The sequence below is a fragment of the Grammomys surdaster genome, unplaced genomic scaffold (genome assembly GCF_004785775.1).
Source record: "Grammomys surdaster isolate TR1022 unplaced genomic scaffold, NIH_TR_1.0 125852, whole genome shotgun sequence".
Taxonomy (NCBI): Eukaryota; Metazoa; Chordata; class Mammalia; order Rodentia; family Muridae; genus Grammomys; species Grammomys surdaster.
In genome coordinates, this window is record NW_021620678.1 from 295,232 (window position 1) to 315,366 (window position 20,135).

Sequence of the window (20,135 nt, forward strand, 5' to 3'; positions counted from 1 at the left end):
CATGAGGTCATGTGACCTGGAGCTTGCATCCTGCTGATACAGGCTAAGTATTCCCTGTGCTCAAGTCCATGTGGTCCTGCCCAGCCTTGGCTGTGTTCGCATTTTAGGGCAGCCCCTCCCCACCCCCCAGGCAGGCAGCCTAGAGTAGCTGCCCCCCCCCAAGCAGGATGCAGGCATCTCCAAATGGTCCAGCACCACAGTCTCTCCAGTGAACTTGAACCCTGATGCAAGTGACACCATGTTGAATAACAGACCACCAGCAGCCTGTGTCCCTGCATGTCAGTGTCTGGCATCCGGGAGGAATGACATCCACCTGGTGTTCAGAAATGTTGCATTTTGTAATTGTGGGGGTAGACCTAAGGCTAGAGGCTTTTGTAATCCTTAGACTGCCCTGTGCAGTATGGGAAAATACTGGGTTCTTGGGAGCTCACTGTTAGAGTCAGTCTGCAGGAGCCAGTGTTTGGGCCTTATTTCTCTGTGTCAGGCCTTACTTAGTCACCCTCTGGTGAGGAGAAGCTGTGGTTAAAGTACCTCCAGGAAGGGTCCTTAGGCAGAGGCATTGAGTCACCCGTACGGCATCACACAGTTTTGTAGCGACTGCAGAGCTTGCTATCTGGACCACAGGCCAGGCAGGGCAGAAGGGCCATGATGGATGCAGCACCTCCAGGCACTGCAGAAACAGTGCGAGGCTAGCCAGAAACCACTGATAGAAGATACTGACGTATCACAGCCCATGAGAGCCCTTCACACAGGATCACCTCAAGGAGGACCCTGAGAGGTTGAGTAACTCGCACCAAGCCACCGGGTTCAGGACACAGCTCTGACTGTGTTGTTTGCACACCCACACCGCTGGTCCTGTCTGCAGTACAAGTGGAATTGTGACGACCTTCTTCCAACTTGTCCTCTGCCTGTCTGTCTGTCTGTCCTGCTCCTAGCCATTGAAGCCATGAAGAAGGCATATCAAGAGGAGCTGAGTCGGGAGCTGAGCAAAACACGGAGTCTCCAGCAGGGCCCAGATAGCCTTCGGAAGCAACACCAGTAAGATGGCAGCAGGGGCTGAGGGGCTGGGGTGGGTGCGGCTCGGAGCCAGGAGCACCACTTACCCTGATAAATGTGCCTGGGGCTTTGCTGAGGGCCTTGGCAGAGACCCCGTGCGTCATCAGTGCCCGGATCCCAGCCTCTCTGCCCCTGGAGTGTCTTCCAGAGCTGGGTTGCAGTGTTGCTCTTGACTGCTGGGAGAGTCTGGGTGCTGGGGCTGCGGTGGTGTGAGAGGTCACCGTCTCAGAAGACACCCCTGCAGGCCAGAGAGTGTTACCAGCCCACAGCCTGGTTGAGGCTGAGTTCAGAACCACAATGTATCTAAAACGCGTAATGTTGAGATGTGACTCCAGGCCAAGCGGTGGCCAACAGAGCCCCCATGGTTCACTCACTTCCTGCTGGCTAGGTTGGACATGGAGGCGCTGAGGCAGGAGCTGCAGGTGCTGTCTGAGAGGTACTCACAGAAGTGCCTGGAGATCGGGGCCCTGACCAGGCAGGCGGAGGAGCGTGAGCACACCCTGCGGTGCTGCCAGCAGGAGGGCCAGGAGCTGTTGCGCCACAACCAGGTAGACTGGGCCCCTGCAGGCTAGGAGTGGGTGTGACTGGCCTGGTGTCCCCACCCTGACCGGCGGATCCTCTCAGGAGCTGCACTCCCACCTGTCCGAGGAGATCGACAGGCTGCGCAGTTTCATCGCCTCGCAGGGCACAGGCAACAGCTGCGGGCGCAGCAGTGAGAGGAGCTCCTGTGAGCTGGAGGTAAGCATCCTCCCCTCCCCCTCTCCCTGGTGCCAGACAACCCCTGGCTGAGGACCTGTGCAGCAGCTTTCTAGAAGGCTGGGTGTCACCTGAAGGTGTCACTCAAAACTCTTGAGGTCTTCCAGGCTAAGCTTTCTAGTCTTTGATCCGGCCCTGGCATCTGCCTGCCGAGTGCCGTGCTCAGTCAGTGCCTCTGTGAGTAGGAACATAGAATAAAACAGCTAGCACGCTGGGCATGGTGTACACAGCTGTAATCCCAGGACTCCAGAAGCAGAGGCAGAGAGAGGCAGGCAGATCTCTGTGAGTTCAAGGACAGTCTGGTCTATATAGCAAGTTCCAGGACAGCCAGACTACATAGAGAAACTCTTGTCTCAAGGAATAAATAAATAGACAAAGTTAAGGGTCAGAGACTGCTAGCGCTCTGCTTGGGGGTTGAGGGGACGGGGTTGAAGGTAGAACGTGTGAATGATTCCAGGAGCACCTGCCTTTTTGTTTGATTTATTAGCAAAGATAGAAGGCCTCAACCTTCCTAACACTGCGACCCTTCAGTACAGTTCCTCATGTTATTTTTCTTGCTACTTCATAACTGTAATTTTGCTACTGTTATGAACCATAAGGTAAATATCTGATATGCAGGCTGGTCTTAGGCAACCCTGTGAAAAGGTCGTTCAACTCCTCAAAGGGGTCGAAACCCACAGGCTGAGAACCACTGACCGGAGGCTCACGTCTATGCCTAGAGGCACTAAGCCCTTAGTCAAGCTCTGTTACTGTCTGCTTTAAACCAGTGGAGAAACCAGGAGGGAAGTTAATGGCCTTTTTAAAGGTCACACAGCTATCTATGTGGGAGCTGAGGCTGGAACCAGGCAATAGATTGCTAGTCTGAAGTTTAAGGGCTTTCCTGCCAGGCTGAGTTTATGTCCGCCACACGTAAATAGCACTGAGCTCGGTGAGAGTAGGCCTGCCATAGTCAATTAGCTACAGTTCACAGTGGAGCCACCATGCAGCCTGTGCCAACCCCCTTGGTGCTAGCGCCTGGTACTGTGTCAGGCCCCAGCTGAGGGAGCAGGGAGAGCCGTGCTCACTGTATAGGAGGGGCGAGGGCGAGGAAGAGAAGTGTCCTGGGGGAGCAGGCTGTGGCATGCAGGGGCTTTCGGTGCAGATTGGGGTTGTGTGGGGGTGGGGTGGGTGGGGATGGTTGGGAGGGGGCTTGAGTCTGGGAGGTCCCAGGCTGCAGGGAACTGTGGATCTGGGTAACCTCGGCCTCCAGTCCTGCCTCAGCTCAGTACATGTCTCTAGGTGCTCCTGCGAGTGAAGGAGAATGAACTCCAGTACCTGAAAAAGGAGGTGCAGTGTCTCCGGGATGAGCTCCAGGTGATACAGAAGGTAGGCGGCACCAGTGTGGGGTTAGCTGTGCTCCAGGAGCCAGCTGCCATTGGCATAGCCTCGCCTGAGGCCTCCCACTGCCCCACTACAGACAAGGTGACAGAAGCCTGAAAGGAGAGAGGTGTGACTCACCCCAGGCCGTGCCTGTTTTCAGTCACTCAGAGTCATCTGACTTTATTACTGTTGAGCGCCTGTTAGGTGCTGGAAACAGAACAATGCTGTCCCAGCCTGGCTGGGGGCTGATTCCAAGTGTTGCTCGGAATTAGGAAACCTACCCAGTTCTCTACAGCCTGTCTGGCCACCCTTGGCTTGTTCCTGCTTTCATCCAGCTGTGAATACAAGGCGGCTCTGAGAGTGTGAGCCAGCACTGCCCTGGCTGTGCTTGGAGACTAGGCAGAGAGAACTCAGTAAAGGACCAGAGCCCCTGACCATGCCCTCCCAGGGCTCATCCTACCGCTCCCTGTGACTGTGGCAAAGGCTGCACCTCCCCAGGCCCTAGCTGCCACCCCTCTAATGGGACAAGGAAGGACAATGAAATCCCCATCACTGGGGAACCTGGCCTTCTGTGCTACCAGCAGGGGACAAAGTGGGTGTGTGGCAGGGAGTGGGTGTGGTGGGCTCGTGCCCTCAGTGTTCCTCTGTGGCTGGCCCTAGGACAAGCGCTTCACGGGAAAGTACCAGGACGTGTACGTGGAGCTGAACCACATCAAGACTCGGTCGGAGCGAGAGATAGAGCAGCTGAAGGAGCACCTGCGCCTGGCCATGGCTGCCCTGCAGGAGAAGGAGGCTGTGAGGAACAGCTTGGCTGAGTAGAGGTGGGTGAGGGCCCTGCAGTGCAGATTGACAGTCAGTGGTGTGCATCTCGCTGGACCAGCACATCTTTTCTCTGGCTCATTTCTGTGTCTGTCAGTGACATCATCATGCTAGCTACAAAGGGTTGTTAAGGCCATAAGACAGTCCAAGTCTGCTCTGTCAACCTGCGCGTGTTTGTTCCCACACATACCTGGGTCAGGAACCCCAAGGCCTGCATCTTAATCACTGACATGACCTAGTAATCTGACCCTCCACAGGTTGGTGGTGACCCCTGGCACATTCTGAACTTACTTTCAGTCTTCTCCCAGACCCCAGGCTTCATGCCACAGCCAGCACTGAGCACAGAAGTCCTTCCTTCAGAGGGCTTGATCCGATAGGATCCAATACAACATGGCCTGGCTACCTTCTCTTCCTGACAAGACTCAGCCGCATGAGTCAGGTTACTCCAGGCCCTGTGCACAGCCCAGAAGAGTGGCTCTGGGCCAGCCTTGAGGGCAGCAGTCACGGGCAGTCTTGTATACTTGGCCTTCCCAGTGCTCAGTGCTCTCTCTTCTTTTCCAGGTCCCTGGGCTTGCGATCAGCTGAGGACCCGCCAGCCCCAGGGGACCAGCCACCTTCCTTCTCTGACAGTAGTCAGAAGCCAAGCTTTCTCCCCACCCTGGGTCACATGTGCACTCACCACACACATACACACACACACATGCACACACACGCACATACATTTATACACACACACACACACACTGCGGATCTGAGCTCGTCCCTTGCACAGGGTCTTAACCTTGCACCTTCTTCAGGATTTTATATGTGAAGAGATTTTTATATAGATTTTTTTTTTGCCTTTTTTTTTTCTAAAACATTTAAACTTTTACAAAAGGCAATACTTGGTGGCGTGCACCACCTGCACTGTCTCCCGTTCCTCTCTGACCCCCTGCTCGGCCCTCCTTCATACCCCGGGTGCCTTGCAAAGGCCCCGGCAGGGCCAGGGTGGGTGACCAGCGGGAAAAGGCAGGGAGCAGCCCTCTCTTCCTGCCCTGGCCTCTGGACGGGGGACCAGTGGGCAGAGGGAGGGGCCAGCAGCTGTCCCCATAGTTCCACTCCTCTGAGGGGCGCTGGGTGTGGACCTCCAGCGCCACCCATGAAGACGCTTCTCTTGTATCCCGTGAGTCATCCTAACTTAATAAAACCTTCCAGCAGCTCTGGCTTTTGTGGATGCTGGGCCGGGTGGGACATGGCAACCAGGTTGTTAAAGTTCTTCTGGGTCCCACCTTAGCTGAAGTAGGGTTTGTCAGCTTCTGAGGGCCAGGCTGAGTCCAGGTCCTCCCCTGGGCCAAGGACTTAGACATTTGAATGATTCGAAGGTTAGCAGTTGTAGCAGCAGCAGCAGCAGTGCCCAGTCTCAGCCCTCCCTCACAGCAATCAGAAATTGCACTCTGACCTGGTTCCCGGTGAATCACCAATGGCTCCGCCTCAGGCTCATTCAAATCATCAACTTACTGACTGAGAAGCTGAGGAGTTACAAAGAGGGCTAGTGCTGAGTCTGCCCTCCCCAACCTCCTCCCCCTGCTCCTCAGTTTGCCTCTCCAGAAAATGGGTGTTTTCTATTCTTTCCTGCGCTGGGCTGAGATTATACCCAGAGATTCTCCTCCCCTAGGCAGAAGTAGGAGTGGGAACAGTGGATGCCACCATCATGGCAGACTGTACCCATGGTCACTTTCCCAAGATACAGAAACCACATTGGGTTGAGTCCCAGGAGACTGGAATCTCACGGGAGACGCTGGCTCGGCCTGCAGCTGGTTCAAGAGCAGCTTCAGGATCAGTTTTTCCCAAACGGAAAATTCAAGAAGGGCCTTCCAAACAGAGCAGGAATCACACTGTGAACATCTCTGGTGTGTTTTGAGAAAGATCCAGCCCCCCTCATAGGGTATTGCAGTATCCGGCTACGTCCTTCCCCGTGATTGGTTCAGGAATGGTATGAATGGCAGGCAGTTCCACCAATGAGATACAAGGGATGCTCCAGCATCCACAGACTCCTCATATCTCAGGCTAGCTCAAAAGACCAAGTATGTGCCAAGACGGAGACTCCAGGGGTTGTCGTGCTCTGCCGGCAGGAGCGACTCGGCACACAGTGGGGAGTTTTTGTCAGTTTCTTTCAAGAAAAACGGACATCTCCCTTCTGACCAAGCCCCTCCCTTCCTGTACGGTCACATGGAGCATCAAGGGCCAGCCCACTGCACAACTACCCCTATTCAAGGCTGCCCAAACCTTAGCTGCCAGTCAAAGATAGAATAAGTGGCGGAGGGTGTGGCTTAGTTGGTACAGTGTTCTCCAGCAAGCATGAACCACTGGGTCAGATCCATAACCCTGAGTAAGCCAGGGGCGGTGGTACAGACGTGTTAGTCCTAGCACTTGGAACATGGAGGCAGGCAGATCAAAGGTTCAAAGTCTCACCCTCAGCTATACAGCAAGCTCCAGGACCCAATTCCCTACTCCCAGCAAAAGAGCAATTATGGTATATTTGTATATGGTGATATGATATGGCAGTAAACCATAGCTGCTTTGTGCAAAAGCAGGGTTAAATCATCCAGACTTAATGGTTTAGTAGAAGCCATGAAAATCACTTGAAGTTCAAAAGCAAAACAACGAGGCCCTGAGCTGGGAAAAGAGAGACACTACCTAGCAGTGGGCATAGGGATCTTGAGGTTGCAGGTGTGTTCTGCCTCAGTCTGGGTGATGGTGGTGACAGGGCACATACCCATGTAAGAGGTACCCAGTGGCACATACAGTCTACACAATTAGCCAGGTACAAATCTTGTCGGCAAACTTTTACAAGTACTTTTTAAAATTTATGTGTATGGATGTTTTGCCTGCATGCAGTCTGGGTGCCTGGTCCTCACAGAAGAGGGAGTCAGATCCCCTGGAACTGAACTTACAGATGGTTGTTAGCTGCCATCAGGGTGGAAGGAATTGAACCCAGGTCCTCTGGGAGAGCAGCCAGTGCTCTGAGCAATCTCTTCAGCCTAGTAAACTGACTTTTAAAAGAACAAACCAGATTTGTCCAGCAGGTGTCGGGTCAGGTATCTGGGAGAGGAGCCCAACCCCTTCATCATTGGACTTTTGGCCAGAAACAAAGTGGTTTGGCCTTTCAGTCTGTTTGTGGCCTGGGGCATCCAGCCATTGCTATGTAAATAGTCTGGACCAGCCTCCCTTATTCTCCTCTGCCTCCTGAACTCACTTTCCCCTCAGGCCTTCGTTTCTTCATCTGTTAAATAGGACAATAATCCCGCCCCTCCAGAAAGCTGCCAGGTGTCGAACTACAGACATTGAGCTGTCTATGGCTTTGTATACACTCCTGGACTCATGGCAGGCCTGGCCCAGTCTCGTGCCTTTCCTGCAGCTCTACAGGTGGCCCAAGTGCAGGTCACCCGATGCTCCCTGTGAACATGTGGCATGATAGCTTCTTCCTTCATAGGTCTGCCACTTTACTGGGATATCTGCTCTCCCCATGGTTCCTGAATGCACAGTGGTCTCACGACATCTTACTCTCTGCTGGTCAACTCTGCTCAAAAGGGTTTCAGATGTGCAATCCATGGAGTTTATGAGTAGCATTTGGATGCTGTGACATCACTTCCCCTTGTCAATCAAAAACAAGTTAGGGCTAGTCCAGGCTCAAGGGGACAGGATAGTAGCAGGGCCTGATCACCAGAGGTGGCTCTTTCAGACCAGCTTTCTTCCCAGCCTCCTGTTCCTCTAGGGTGGGATTTCCTGCAGGGCTCTCTTTAGGATCTGCTGTCAGCTCTTCTATGGCTGGGTGTTTTCTTGTGCTGACCTTGGTCGCTTGTCCATGGCTTGTTAGCATCTAACCACCAATCTGTCCCCACCCTGTCCTCAGAACTCAGGGAGCTCCATCTCAAGGCCAACCTGCAGGGTGCCAGCCCTCTAACCCAGCAGTTCTCAACCTGTGGGTCATGACCCCTTTGGGGGTTGAATGACTCTTTCACGGGGGGGGGGGGGCTTCATCTGATATCTTGCATATCAGATATTTATATTACGATTCATAGCAGTAGCAAAATTGTTGTGAAGTAGCAATGAAAATAACTTTATGGGGGCTGGAGAGATGGCTCAGCAGTTAAGAGCACTGACTGCTCTTCCAGAGGTCCTGAGTTCAATTCCCAGCAACCACATGGTGGCTCACAACTATCTTTAATGGAATCTGATGCCCTCTTCTGGTGTGTCTGAAGACAGCTAAAGTATAATCATATACATAAAACAAGTAAATAAATCTTTAAAAAGAAAGAAAACAAAAGAACTTTATGGTTGGGAGTCACCACAACAGAGCAGCTGTATTAACTGTATTGGTATGGAATGGTTGCAGCATTAGGAGGGTCGAGAACCAATGACCTGGGCTTTAGCTCCTCCTTGTCCTGAGCCAGCTTCTGGATGAGGCCCTGTGAAACCAGCCTTCCATCCTGAGGCTGCCTTGGCCTATGAAGAAGGTTTGGAAGTTCGAGGCAGTCAGCACATCCAAAAAGCCACAATCAGCACAGAACCGGGAGATCTGTACTGGCGACATCCGGGGAGGCTTCTTGGTGAAAGAGGCGCTAGAGCTGACCAGGAATTAGTCAGGCCAGGGGTTGGCAGGTCTGCCTCTGAGCATGGAGTTCAAGGCTCTGAGTCTGGAGAGGTTGTCATCCTAGGAATGTGCCCCTACTAACGTTGGAGCTCAGTCTGTGGAGGGGCAGCAGGTAAGGCTGGAGTGACAGAACTGCAGCAGGGAAAGTGGGGCCACTGTCCTGAATGAGCTTCAGGAGTTCGGAAGCCTCTGGGGTACATAAAACATCCTGGCTCAGATCAGAGGTCTGGATAAAGATGGTGCAGTTTGGAGCCTGGTCACCACAGAAATGTGCTGAGGCGTCAACCCAGGAGTGAGGCACAGAGAGGCTCCAGACACACCAGATACCAGGGTGCAGGGAAGTGGAACCTGCAGACTGTCTGCAGCCAGAGTGATGAGGAGCAGGTGGCCAGCAGGGCTGGGACTAAAAGGCCACAGGGGGCTATTGGACTGTTCAGGGTTCCCAGGGTTGTTTCCAGCCCATCACCCTGTTCCCCTGATCCCTGGAGGCTCTTGGCGAGGGCCCTCCTTAAAGTGACAGTTTCTATTACCAGAGGCTGGCCTCTCCCTCTCTGTAATTCCCTGGAGCACCCCAGTCCTCCTCCCTTCCACAGTGACTCTGAGACCTGCAGAGGAGAGATCTTGTACTTGGCCTATAGGAAATGAAGAGACACTGTCTCTCAGATGCCTGGAACAGTGGACCCCAGAGAAATTGGGATTTCCTCAGGAGTCTCATGCTGGGAGAAGGGAAGGCCACAGCCGGAGAGGGATCTCAGTTCTAACATCTTGTCAGACCCCCTAACAGAAAGGCCAGACAATGACCGGCAAGTGCTGAGTGGGGCTGCACCTTGACCCCTAAGACTGCATATAAATGCAAATCCTTGACCCTCTATCTAAACCTACCTCACTTCAGGACCCAGAAAATGGGTTTGTTCCTCTTCCCATTGTGGCCACATTGAACAAATCTTTTTCTGCTTTCCAGTGTCTATATGTTGGGTTGGTTGCTTGGTTCTGGTTTTCTGAGACAGGGTTTCTTTCGGTAGCCTTGGCTGTCCTGCAACTAGCTCTGTAGACTGTAGGCTTAAAACTCAGAGAGCTACCTACCTCCTGAGTGCTAGGATGAAAGGCGTGCACCACCACCACCTGGCTGCTTTCCACTATTAATTTGGCTCTTTCAGTTGTCTTACTGAAGATGGGTGTGTGAACCTGAACCAGGCTGCAACCCCCAATCACAAGATTACCCAAGGGAACAGTCCCCACCCCTCTTCCCCTGGGCATACCCTTCTCTTTGGAACACTGCTCCCCTCACCCAGCACAGATGCTGTGAGAGGTTTACTAATGGAGAAGGGTAAGGTCTGAGAATCAAGAAGCCCTCCCTTGGGCTGGAGAGATGGCTCAGTGGTTAAGAGCACTGACTGCACTTCCAGAGGTCCTGAGTTCAAATCCCAGCAACCACATGGTGGCTCACAACCATCTGTAATGAGATCTGATGCCCTCTTCTGGTGTGTCTGAAGACAGCTACAGTGTATTCATATATAATAAATAAATAAATCTTTAAAAAAAAAAAAAGCCCTCCCTTATATTTCTGACTCTAGCTGTGCAACCCCGGGGCAGGCTACACAGCACCTCTGAGCCTCCAGTTCCTCCTCTGTACAGTAGGGTAAGTGGCCACTCTGCCGAGCATTACAAAGATGAAGACAGCTAGTGACAGACGGGACATGCTGAAGAGAGTGTGCCTCATCAAACACAATGCAAACACTGCTTGTCACCACTGACGCCATTGGCATTCTCCTTCACATGAGTAGGGGCTGGGGCTCACAGGCCAGCTGGAGGCCTCCTCTCTCCAGCCCTGGGGTCAGCTTTAAACCTAAATCACAGCTCTGAGACTCCAGCCCCGCCCTTCCATTCAGGCAGATCGGGTGAATCACTTCTCAGCCATTCCTGGGGCTTCATTAAAGTTGTGGGGCTGACAGCAGCTGCTAGGCGCAAAGCCAAATGGTCCCCCTTTGTGACGATTGAACTTAGGGTACTTGGAGCTTAAAAGGGCACAAGTGACTCACCACCAGTGGTAAGCCCGTGAATTTAAATCCTTGTCTAGGCCAGCATGACTCCTCCAACTGACCCTCTCTGGATAGAACAGCAAGATCTTGACCCAGCCTTGGGGTCAAGAGGGCACCTTGATACTGAAGAGAGCTATGTTTCTGTGGGGGGAGGGGCACCTGGTGGTTCTGCAGGACCTGGTGCATTTTTTGGAATCACCACAGTCCTTTGAGGACACAAGCAGAGGAGCCTCTGAAAGTCCCTTGTGGAGGAACCCATGAAGGAACTCTCGACATCTGTCAGAGCTCCTGGAACTGGAGTAACACTTGTGAACTGCCACAAGGGTGCTGGGACTCCAGCGTGGGTCTTCTCACGAGCAACAACCGCTCTTAAGCACTGAGCTATCTCCCCTTCCCATACTGGCTTAAAAAGAAAAGCATCATTGTGTCTGTGTACTTATGTATATACTGGCATGTGCATGCCATGATGTCTGTGTGTGCATACATGTGTGTGTGTGCACGTGCATCGGTGCATGCATGTGTGCACATGTGTGTGTGTGTGTCTAGGTCAGAGACAACTTTATGGCATTGCTTCTCTCCTCCTACTGTGGGTCCCCAGAACTGCACTCAGGTTGTCGGGCTTGTGTGGCAAGCACTCCTGACACACTTACTTTTCAGAGCAATGCTGTTCCTCTCCCGAAGTCCTCTGCCTTCCATGGCCTTTGTGGTGATTCTCAGCACAGGAGCCCCTGCCAGCCTGCCCTCGCTCCCTGCCAGCCCTTAACCCCAACAGGCAGTCCTGCGCTTCTACGGGGTAGCCCACCTTGCCTGCCCCTACGTTGTCCTCCCATTTTCTGGTCCATGCTCTCCCCAATGGCAGATCCCTCCCACGCAAACTCAAGGCTCGGCTATCACCTGCCATCCCTAGGATTCCCTCCCAGATGTAGATGTCCCAGGCAGTTAGATGCCTGCTTGGGATCCCCACAGTCCCTCCACATGGCACGATCTTTCCATGGGCTTCTCCCATGAAAACCCCGACCCTGGGAGCCAGCTTCACTCACTTTGCTAATTACCCAGCATCTGAGATCTCAGCTGGGTGAGTATTTGTTGATGGACTGACTGACTGACTGACAGGCTGCCTGGAAATGAATGGTTGAGCCAAGCACCCTATAAACAGGTCACAGCCTCCGCCTCATGCCAAGCAGCAAGAGGTTGTTCTCCCTCCCACTCCTCTACCCCTCCCCCCCTCCCCAGGAATCCCAGCGGCTAACCTGAAGGGCTGCAGGCTAATAGCAATTTCTGAATGTGAAAGGACTCAGCTGTAACTGACTCATTCCAGCCACCCTGGCGTCCCACCTGGACTTCACAAGGGCGGGGTGGGTTCTGAGGGCCAGGGAGGGAGGGGTCTACTTTAATGAGTGTCTGCACCAAGCAGACTTTATACACAGCATCTCTCCTAAGGTTTGCAGTAAGCCTTCCAAGTACAGGTAGCTCTCTTATTTTACAGGGGGAGGGTGGGTGTGGGGACGCCATGATTAGAGAGTAGCATGACTCACCTATGGACAATAAGGTGCATAGTAACTCACAGTAACTCACAGTAACTCACAGTAACTCATAGTAACTCACTCAGCCGCAATGGCTCCCAAGCCAGATCCTGTCCTGACGGAACCATTGACAGAGGCAGGCTCTGTGAGAGCATTTCCCGGCCATCCCAACACGCCTGTCCCTAGGGTGTATACAGCCTGTGAATGAGAGGCACACTCACCCTGTTTGCAGGAGAAGGGCCAGGGCTCAGACAAGGACAAAACAAAGGTCTTTTCATTGGAGATCAGACACCTTAGGTTCCCCCTACTTGGGAGGAGAGCATGGGGGTGTGTGTGGCAATTTCCTCTCTAAGGGCTAGGAAAGTTGGGGTCCCCTAGAAGAGCATGAGAGTGTACCAGGTGCGATGTTACTCCTGGCCCTGGGAGCCAGGCCTCACCACATATATCACAGTGGTGTGTGTGTGTGTGTGCGCGTGTGCATGTGCGTGTGCGTGTGTGTGTGTGGTGTGTGCATGCATGCTCAAACACACATGTGCTCATGATGTGTGTGTTCATATCACATATTTCCTAAATTTTAAAATAATATTTGTGTGAGTGGGGTGGGTTGGTGGTGTGCACACCTGTTAATGTCCCCGACAAGCCTGCTCCAGGTGTCATAGTGACACAACTGTGAAGAGTCATGTCCTGTACCCTGCCCTCACCCCACAAGAGTGAGAAGAAATAAGGAAGTAAAAACCGTGGAGAGCTGATGGTGGCACTCACTCATCCAGAAGAACCAGGGAAGGCTGCCTGGCAGCGGTGACACCCAGTCTCTTCAAAGACAAACCAGGCCGGGCGGTGGTGGCACACGCCTTTAATCCCAGCCACTTGGGAGGCAGAGGCAGGCGGATTTCTGAGTTCGAGGCCAGCCTGGTCTACAAAGTGAGTTCCAGGACAGCCAGGGCTACACAGAGAAACCCTGTCTCGAAAAAAAAAAAAAAAAGACCAGAGCTGAAAATGGGAAAATGCCTACAGGAAGAGCTACAAGGCGAGCCATGACTGGGGTGCTGGGGACTCCTGGTGGACACACACACCCACCTCATACCCCAGGAACAGGGTTGTGAGTTCATTTGGACAGGAACATCTATCTGCCTATACCTGATCCATCCTATGCCCGCCTGCCTACACATGACCATGACCTTGCTTCCTGAGGGCCTTTCCCTGCCCTATCTGACCCCAAAGGAAAAGCCCTACTCACTGGGCTTGGCTCTGCTGCCCCAGCAGGATACCAACAACGCTGTCCTCACAGGGGTGTGACACACCTGGGACAGTACCTGTAAAGTGTTGAGGTTGACACTGCATGAGTCTGGCTGATTTTGAGATAACACACAGTTCCTATCCAGAAGGCTGAGATTCCAGCACAAAGACCACAATAAAACATAAAACCCTGCTCCTGTTCTGCCTCAGGTCCCCTGGGATGTTCGGATCCATGAACACTGCGAACATTATTGTGGACATATTACCCATACTCATGCATATTCATATTTTGAAATATACAAAATAGAGCCGGGCGGTGGTGGAGCACGCCTTTAATCCCAGCACTTGGGAGGCAGAGGCAGGCGGATTTCTGAGTTCGAGGCCAGCCTGGTCTACAGAGTGAGTTCCAGGACAGCCAGGGCTACACAGAGAAACCCTATCTCGAAAAATCAATATATATATATACACACACACACACATACATTTAGGTCTCATGAAAAGCATATCTGAAAGGTACCATCAATATCCATAATAATTAATCCCGAGGGGGAGAAACCGAGGCTCAGAAAAGTGAGCTGGCTGGCAGCTTCCTCTCTCTCTCTCTCTCTCTCTCTCTCTCTCTCTCTCTCTCTCTCTCTCTCTCTCTCTCTCAATTGGGACTAGGATTTGAATCCAGACAGTGTGAAGTCCATCCCAAGCCTCAGGCTACATACAGGAGAGCGGGTGGGCCCAGAGACTGGAACAAAGTACCTCAGACTTCATAGCAAGTTCTATCTCCCAGTATTAAGTCCTCAGGTTTGTTCTGAGGCCTTCAAGGCCAGCAGGGAAAGAGCCCTGAACCTTTGCAAAGAAGCCCTGACAAACTATGTCCATCCCTCTCCTCAAGGGGGCAGCACTTTGCTCTCCACTCCCCCACCCCACCCCTTTAACCTCACAGCACCCAGGGCCAGCACCAAGCATCTTTGGGACACCTACATGGAGTGACACCATCTGTGTTTGGGGCACATGTAGATATGGCTCTTGACAGCAGCTGGGCCCAGCATGTGGCCTAGAGCGTCAGGCTGCCTGGTTCTGTAGGAGCTCACAATAGGAGAGGCTTTGCTCTGCTTAACCATTTCTGGGCTGTGGAATGACAATGGTAACAGTTTACATTTCAGAATTCTCTCTTTTTCTTTTTGGTTTCTCTGTGTAGCCCTGGCTGTCCTGGAACTCACTCTGTAGACCAGGCTGGCATCAAACTCAAAGTTCTCCCAGCCTCTGACTCTCAAATGCTGAGATTAAAGGCATGTGCCACCACTGCCTGGCATCAGAATTGTTTTTATCATTTACTTCTTCAAAATTTCGTTTCCATGGGGAAAAGGCCACTGTGACGATCACATGTGATGGGAAGATGGGAAAGACAGAAAACAGCGGCCTGTGCTCTACGGAACGGGGCAGAACTGGAGATGTGGTGGTGACAGGGGAGATGGAGGGCCCAGTAAGGTTATTGCCCAGTAAGGTCTGCAGAGTGGTGTGCAGCAGCCTGGAGCTTGTGTAGTTACTGTCAGGTCCTGAACCTGCCACCCGGCCAGACTACAGGATCACTAAGGCTCTATGCAACCATGGAGGCCTGAGATGAGGAAAAGTTCAGTTTCTGGGTTGGACCTCCTGGAAGGACCACCATGGTCCATGATGTCACCGGAATCCATGTTGGTGCCTGTGGTCCATGCTGCTGCCCCAGGCCGGGATGGAGCCTGCGACCCACGTGAATATGAGCAGTCTGTGCTCTGACTGAAGATTTAGTGATGCCTCAGGCTTTGCTGTCTCAGGAGGCCATGTTGATGTGAGAGGCTTGTGTAGCCATCTGAAACCATGATGAGACCCAAGGTCCATGTAACTGCTGAGAGCTATGAGTGGGTTGGTGGTCCAGATCCAGACAGAGGCTGTGTTGATGTCTGTGGCTCACGCTACCACTGAAGGCTACGCGGATGTCTGTGGGCTGGGCTGCTACCTGAAGTCATGTTGATGTGTGGGCCATGCAGAGCTGCCCCACAACCCCACTCGGCTGCCACTACACCTAGGTACCACCTAGGCCCATATCCTTTGGGTTAGCCTGCCCTAATATTTACCCCATCTAAGAGCTGCCAGAGAGCACGAAGAGGCCAGTCCTGTGGAACCATACCTGCAGGGTGTTCATGACTCTGGGCTACAACCAAATAGCTGAGAGAAGTCTCCACAAGGGTCCAATATTGAGAGTGTAGCAGAAACTAGAGGCCCTGAATCAGAATGTTCATCACGATAAACATTCACAAGTAAACGTGTTTGGACAAAAGGATATACCACGTGACACACCGCAGCTACAAATACCACTACGATGATCTTTTTCTTTAATTTTGATTTAATTTTTAAATTTTTCTTTTGTGGGGAGGTTACAGGGGTAGGGCAGACATGGAAGGACTGGGAAATGGGTGGAGTTGGGCACGTGATGTGAAACTCACAAAGGATCAGTTAAAAATACTATGATGATGAAAAAAAAAAAGAAAAAAAATACTATGATGAGATAAAAAGATTGTTTTTGTGTGTGTGTGCACGTTTGGGTGTCTTTAGGCTCACCACCTACATGCAGTGCCCTTGGAGGCCAGAAGAGGGAGGCAGATCCCCCAGAACTGAGGTTACAGGCAGTTGTGAGCTGCCTGGTGTGGGTCCAGGAGCTAAGCTCGGGTCTGCAAGTGAGGTGAGTGCTTCTAACCGCAGAGTCCCATCTCCAGCACCTAGACTTCAGGATTCTAACACAAATAGCCCAGAATCCTTCACGTCCTCCAGTTATTCTGAATTATTTCACTTGGGCAGTCTCTCTTCATTCCCAAAGCTGGGTCTAGAAAGACCATGTCTACGTCCCAGCAGCTGGAGAAGAGTCAAATCTTGCAGGGTGAGAGGTCTCAGCTTACTTCTCTCAGAGGGAGGGGACTTGAGTGTTTTGCTGGCTTTTCTGGAAGCCAGGTTTTGCCTTGTATTTGCTGAAGCCTCTTTCCCCTCCCTCCTCCTCTCCCTTAGTGAGCAGGGTGCCTTTTGCTCACTCTCAGGGGCCCCAGGTCAAGCTCAGATGACACCTTGGAGCAGAGCCTGTGCTGAGTGACAGAAGAAGTTGGCGCTTGTGCAGAATGTTTCTTTTCTTTTTCTTTCTTTCTTTCTTTCTTTCTTTCTTTTTTTTTTTTTTTTGATTTTTTGAAACAGGGTTTCCCTGTGTAACCCTGGCTGTCCTGGAACTCACTCTGTAGATCAGGCTGGCCTCGAACTCAGAAATCCACCTGCCTCTGCCTCCCAAGTGCTGGGATTAAAGGCGTGCACCACCACCGCCCGGCAACTTGTGCAGAATGTTACAGCCTTCAAAAAGAAAGAAAGGAAGAAAGGAAGAAGGAAAGGAAGAAAGAGGAAAAAAGCCATTCTTTTCCCCAGTCAAACCCTGGACAACTCACAGGAAGGCCTACACCAAAGAATAAATATGGGGCAGGAGTGGGGTGATCTGTGGCTTCCAGGACTCCTCCTGTGGGGGCCTGTGCACCCAGAGCTGAGGAAAAGAGATATACAGAGAGCTGGGGAGGATGGAAGAGCCTGGGACAGAGCAAGGGAACCTCAGGCAAGGCCACAGGCAGTACAGGGTCCCTGTCAGAACACATCTGGTTGTGCTGGTTAGTTTTTGTCAGCTTGACACAAGCAGAGCCATCTGGGAAAAGGGACCTTCGCTGAGGAAAATCTTCCATGGGATCTCCTGTAGGCAAATCCTGATTAATTTTTGATTTATGATTGATGTGGGAGGGACCAGCCCACTGTGCACGGTGCCACCCCCTGGGCAGGTCCCATAAGAAAGCAAGGTGAGGCAAGTCATGGAGAACAAGCCGGCGAGCAGCATCCCTCCATGGCCTGTGCTTCCGGTCGCTAGCTCCAGGTTTCTGAGTTATCTCCTGCCTTGACCGCCCAAACCCTTTTCTCCCCAGGCTGCTTTTTTTCTTTTCTTTTCTTTTCTAGATTTATTTATTTTATATAGGCAAGGAGACTGAAGCTCTCTTCAGACACACCAGAAGAGGGCATCAGATCCCATTACAGATGGTTGTGAGCCACCATGTGGTTGCTGGGAATTGAACTTAGGACCTCTGGAAGAACAGTCAGTGCTCTTAACCGCTGAGCCATCTCTCCAGCCCCACTTTCTTTCTCTAATGGTGTTTTTACCACAGAAATAGATACCTAAGTAATACAAATGGCAAAAACAAAACAAGCCTGGCAGTATCTGGAAGTATGTGGAAGTATTAGTTCCAGTATGTGGAAGGGAGAGACAGGTGGATCTCTGAGTTTGAGGCCAGCTTGGTCTATATAGTAAGTTCTAGAACAGTAAGGTCTACACAGAGAAACCTTATCTCAAAAAACAAAACAAACAAGCAGACAAAGCCAAACGCCAGTTCATTTGCTAAAGTCCTCCAGGGCTGGGGTGTGAGATGGTTGTCTCCTAAAGCCTTAATGGAATAGATTAGAAGCAGCTAGTTACAGTCTCTGCCCTGAGGCTGGACAAAGAACTCCAAGATAGTGGTTTGTGAGGTTCCTAAGCCAGAGGTGCTTAAGGCTGATGCTCTCAGGACAAGGGAGAGCAGGGGCAGACATTAGTGGCCTTTAGGACCAGACTTGGGCTAGCCTTGTGAGCTGGCTAGCTTTGCCCCACTTTCCCTGTTGTGGGAACCTGGCCACTAGATTTACTCCGCATTCAACGCTTTTTCTCCAACTGATTGACTCTGTAAGGTCTCCGAGTTCCGCCATCTTGTTATCCTATTGTGTTTTCGATGCTGACACACTTATGCCTACATGTACCAGCTCTTGGGATCCTTGGGGATAGAACATCCCTCAGGATGCTGAATCCCCCATACACAATGGTATTTGCAAGTTAACTCTGCACAGCCTTCTAAACACCTTAAGTCATCTCCCAATGAGCTCTAGCCAGTCCCTAAGATAATGCAGTTACTGTGTACACAGCATTACTGTGTGCACAGCTGTGACGGGGTCTCTCAGACCCAGTCAGGGAAGGTCTGGGCCTGTTCTGCACAGGGAAAGCCTGAGGGTGGGACCCAGGACCTCCCCAGTCCATTTACCTTTTTATTTATTTTAATTGTGTCGTTGTTGTCGTGATGATGGTAATGATGATGATCTGTGTGTGTGCATGTGTGTGTGTGCGAGAGAGAGAGAGAGAGAGAGAGAGAGAGAGAGAGAGAGAGAGAATATGAAAATCAGGTTCGCCGGGCAATGGTGGCACACGCCTTTAATCCCAGCCACTTGAGAGGCAGAGGCAGGCAGATTTCTGAGTTCGAGGCCAGCCTGGTCTACAGAGTGAGTTCCAGGACAGCAGCCCAGGCTATAAAGAGAAACCCTGTCTTGAAAAAACAAAAAACAAAAAGAAAGAAAGAAAGAAAGAAAGAAAGAAAGAAAGAAAGAAAGAAAGAAAGAAAGAAAGAAAAGAAAACCCAGGTACAAATGTTCCAGGACGTCCTTCAGAGATCAGAAGACAACTTTTAGAAGTCGGTTGTCTCCTTCCACCATGCACCATGGGTTCTGGGGATCAAACCCAGGTTGTCAGGCGTCTACTGCAAGCACTTTAATCTCAGTTCCCATCCCTAGTCCCTTCTCTGACTTTCTTTTCTGGTTGTGAGTGTCAGTTGATTGAATCTATGCATGAGGAGAGGCAGCTGTGCTCAGCCGAGGACATCTCTGAATCCGTGACGCTTGTGGCTGAGTTACCACTGATGAGCCGAGGACATCTCTGAATCTGTGACGATTGTGGCTGAGTTACCACTGGTGATTGCAGACACCATGCCTGTCTTGGTTACATTGATTTCTATTGCCATAAAACATCATGACCGAGGAAACTTAGAAAAGAAACCATTTAATTTGGAGCTCTCAGTTCCAGAGGGTTAGAGTCCACAACTCTCATGGCAGGGAGCTTGAGAGCAGGCAGGCAGGTGGAGCTTGAGAGCAGGCAGGCGGGCATGGCGCTGGAGCAGTAGCTAAGAGCTTACATCTCGAGTATGAGGCAGAGAGATGCTGGGAATGTCCTGGACTTTTGAACCCAAAAAACCTCACCCCCAGTGACACACCTTCTCCAAAAAGGCCATGCCTGCCTCTTTTTGCTTGTTTGTTTGGTTATGGAAACAGGGTTTCTCTGTGTAGCCCTGGCTGTCCTAGCACTCACTCTATAGACCACGCTGACCTTGAACTCACAGAGATCTGACTGCCTGCGAATCCTGAATACTGGGATTAAAGGTATCTGCTACCTGGTGACCAAGTATTTTTTGTTTGTTTGTTTGTTTGTTTGTTTGTTTGTTTTTTTGAGACAGGGTTTCTCTGTGTAGTCCTGGCTGTCCTGGAACTCACTCTGTAGACCAGGGTGGCCTCGAACTCAGAAATCCGCCTGCTTCTGCCTCCCGAGTGGTGACCAAGTTTTAAATGTATGATCGAACGCTCAGGAATGTCAGTCTCCTTCAAGCTGCCATAGTGATGCTCCCAGCCTTCCCATGAGTACCTCTGGCCAGAGGAATCTACCTAATGATCACCGTGCACTGAGTTCCTGCAGGAAATGGACAGCGGACTACAAGCTTAACACAGAAACCATTTTCCAACTTTCCCAGTGATTCCAAGAGCATTCCCCTAGAGCTTTTTTTTTTTCTTTTTTCTTTTTTCTAAACCCAAACTTCAATC

The 20,135-nt window shown here is 51.5% G+C and overlaps 1 protein-coding gene across 2 annotated transcripts in view; it reads left to right on the forward strand.

Annotated features, from left to right (window-relative positions):
- The window catches only part of Triobp (TRIO and F-actin binding protein), a 55,718-nt gene extending 50,529 nt beyond the window's left edge, over positions 1–5,189 (forward strand). For both annotated transcript variants that reach the window (XM_028789972.1, XM_028789973.1), the window contains 6 exons: positions 936–1,038; positions 1,445–1,604; positions 1,681–1,794; positions 3,091–3,177; positions 3,832–3,992; positions 4,552–5,189. In XM_028789972.1, coding sequence (XP_028645805.1) covers positions 936–1,038; positions 1,445–1,604; positions 1,681–1,794; positions 3,091–3,177; positions 3,832–3,990 — 623 coding nt within the window. In that variant the 3' untranslated portion in view covers positions 3,991–3,992; positions 4,552–5,189. The remainder of the gene's footprint in view (positions 1–935; positions 1,039–1,444; positions 1,605–1,680; positions 1,795–3,090; positions 3,178–3,831; positions 3,993–4,551) is intronic.
- Positions 5,190–20,135: the final 14,946 nt, after the last annotated feature.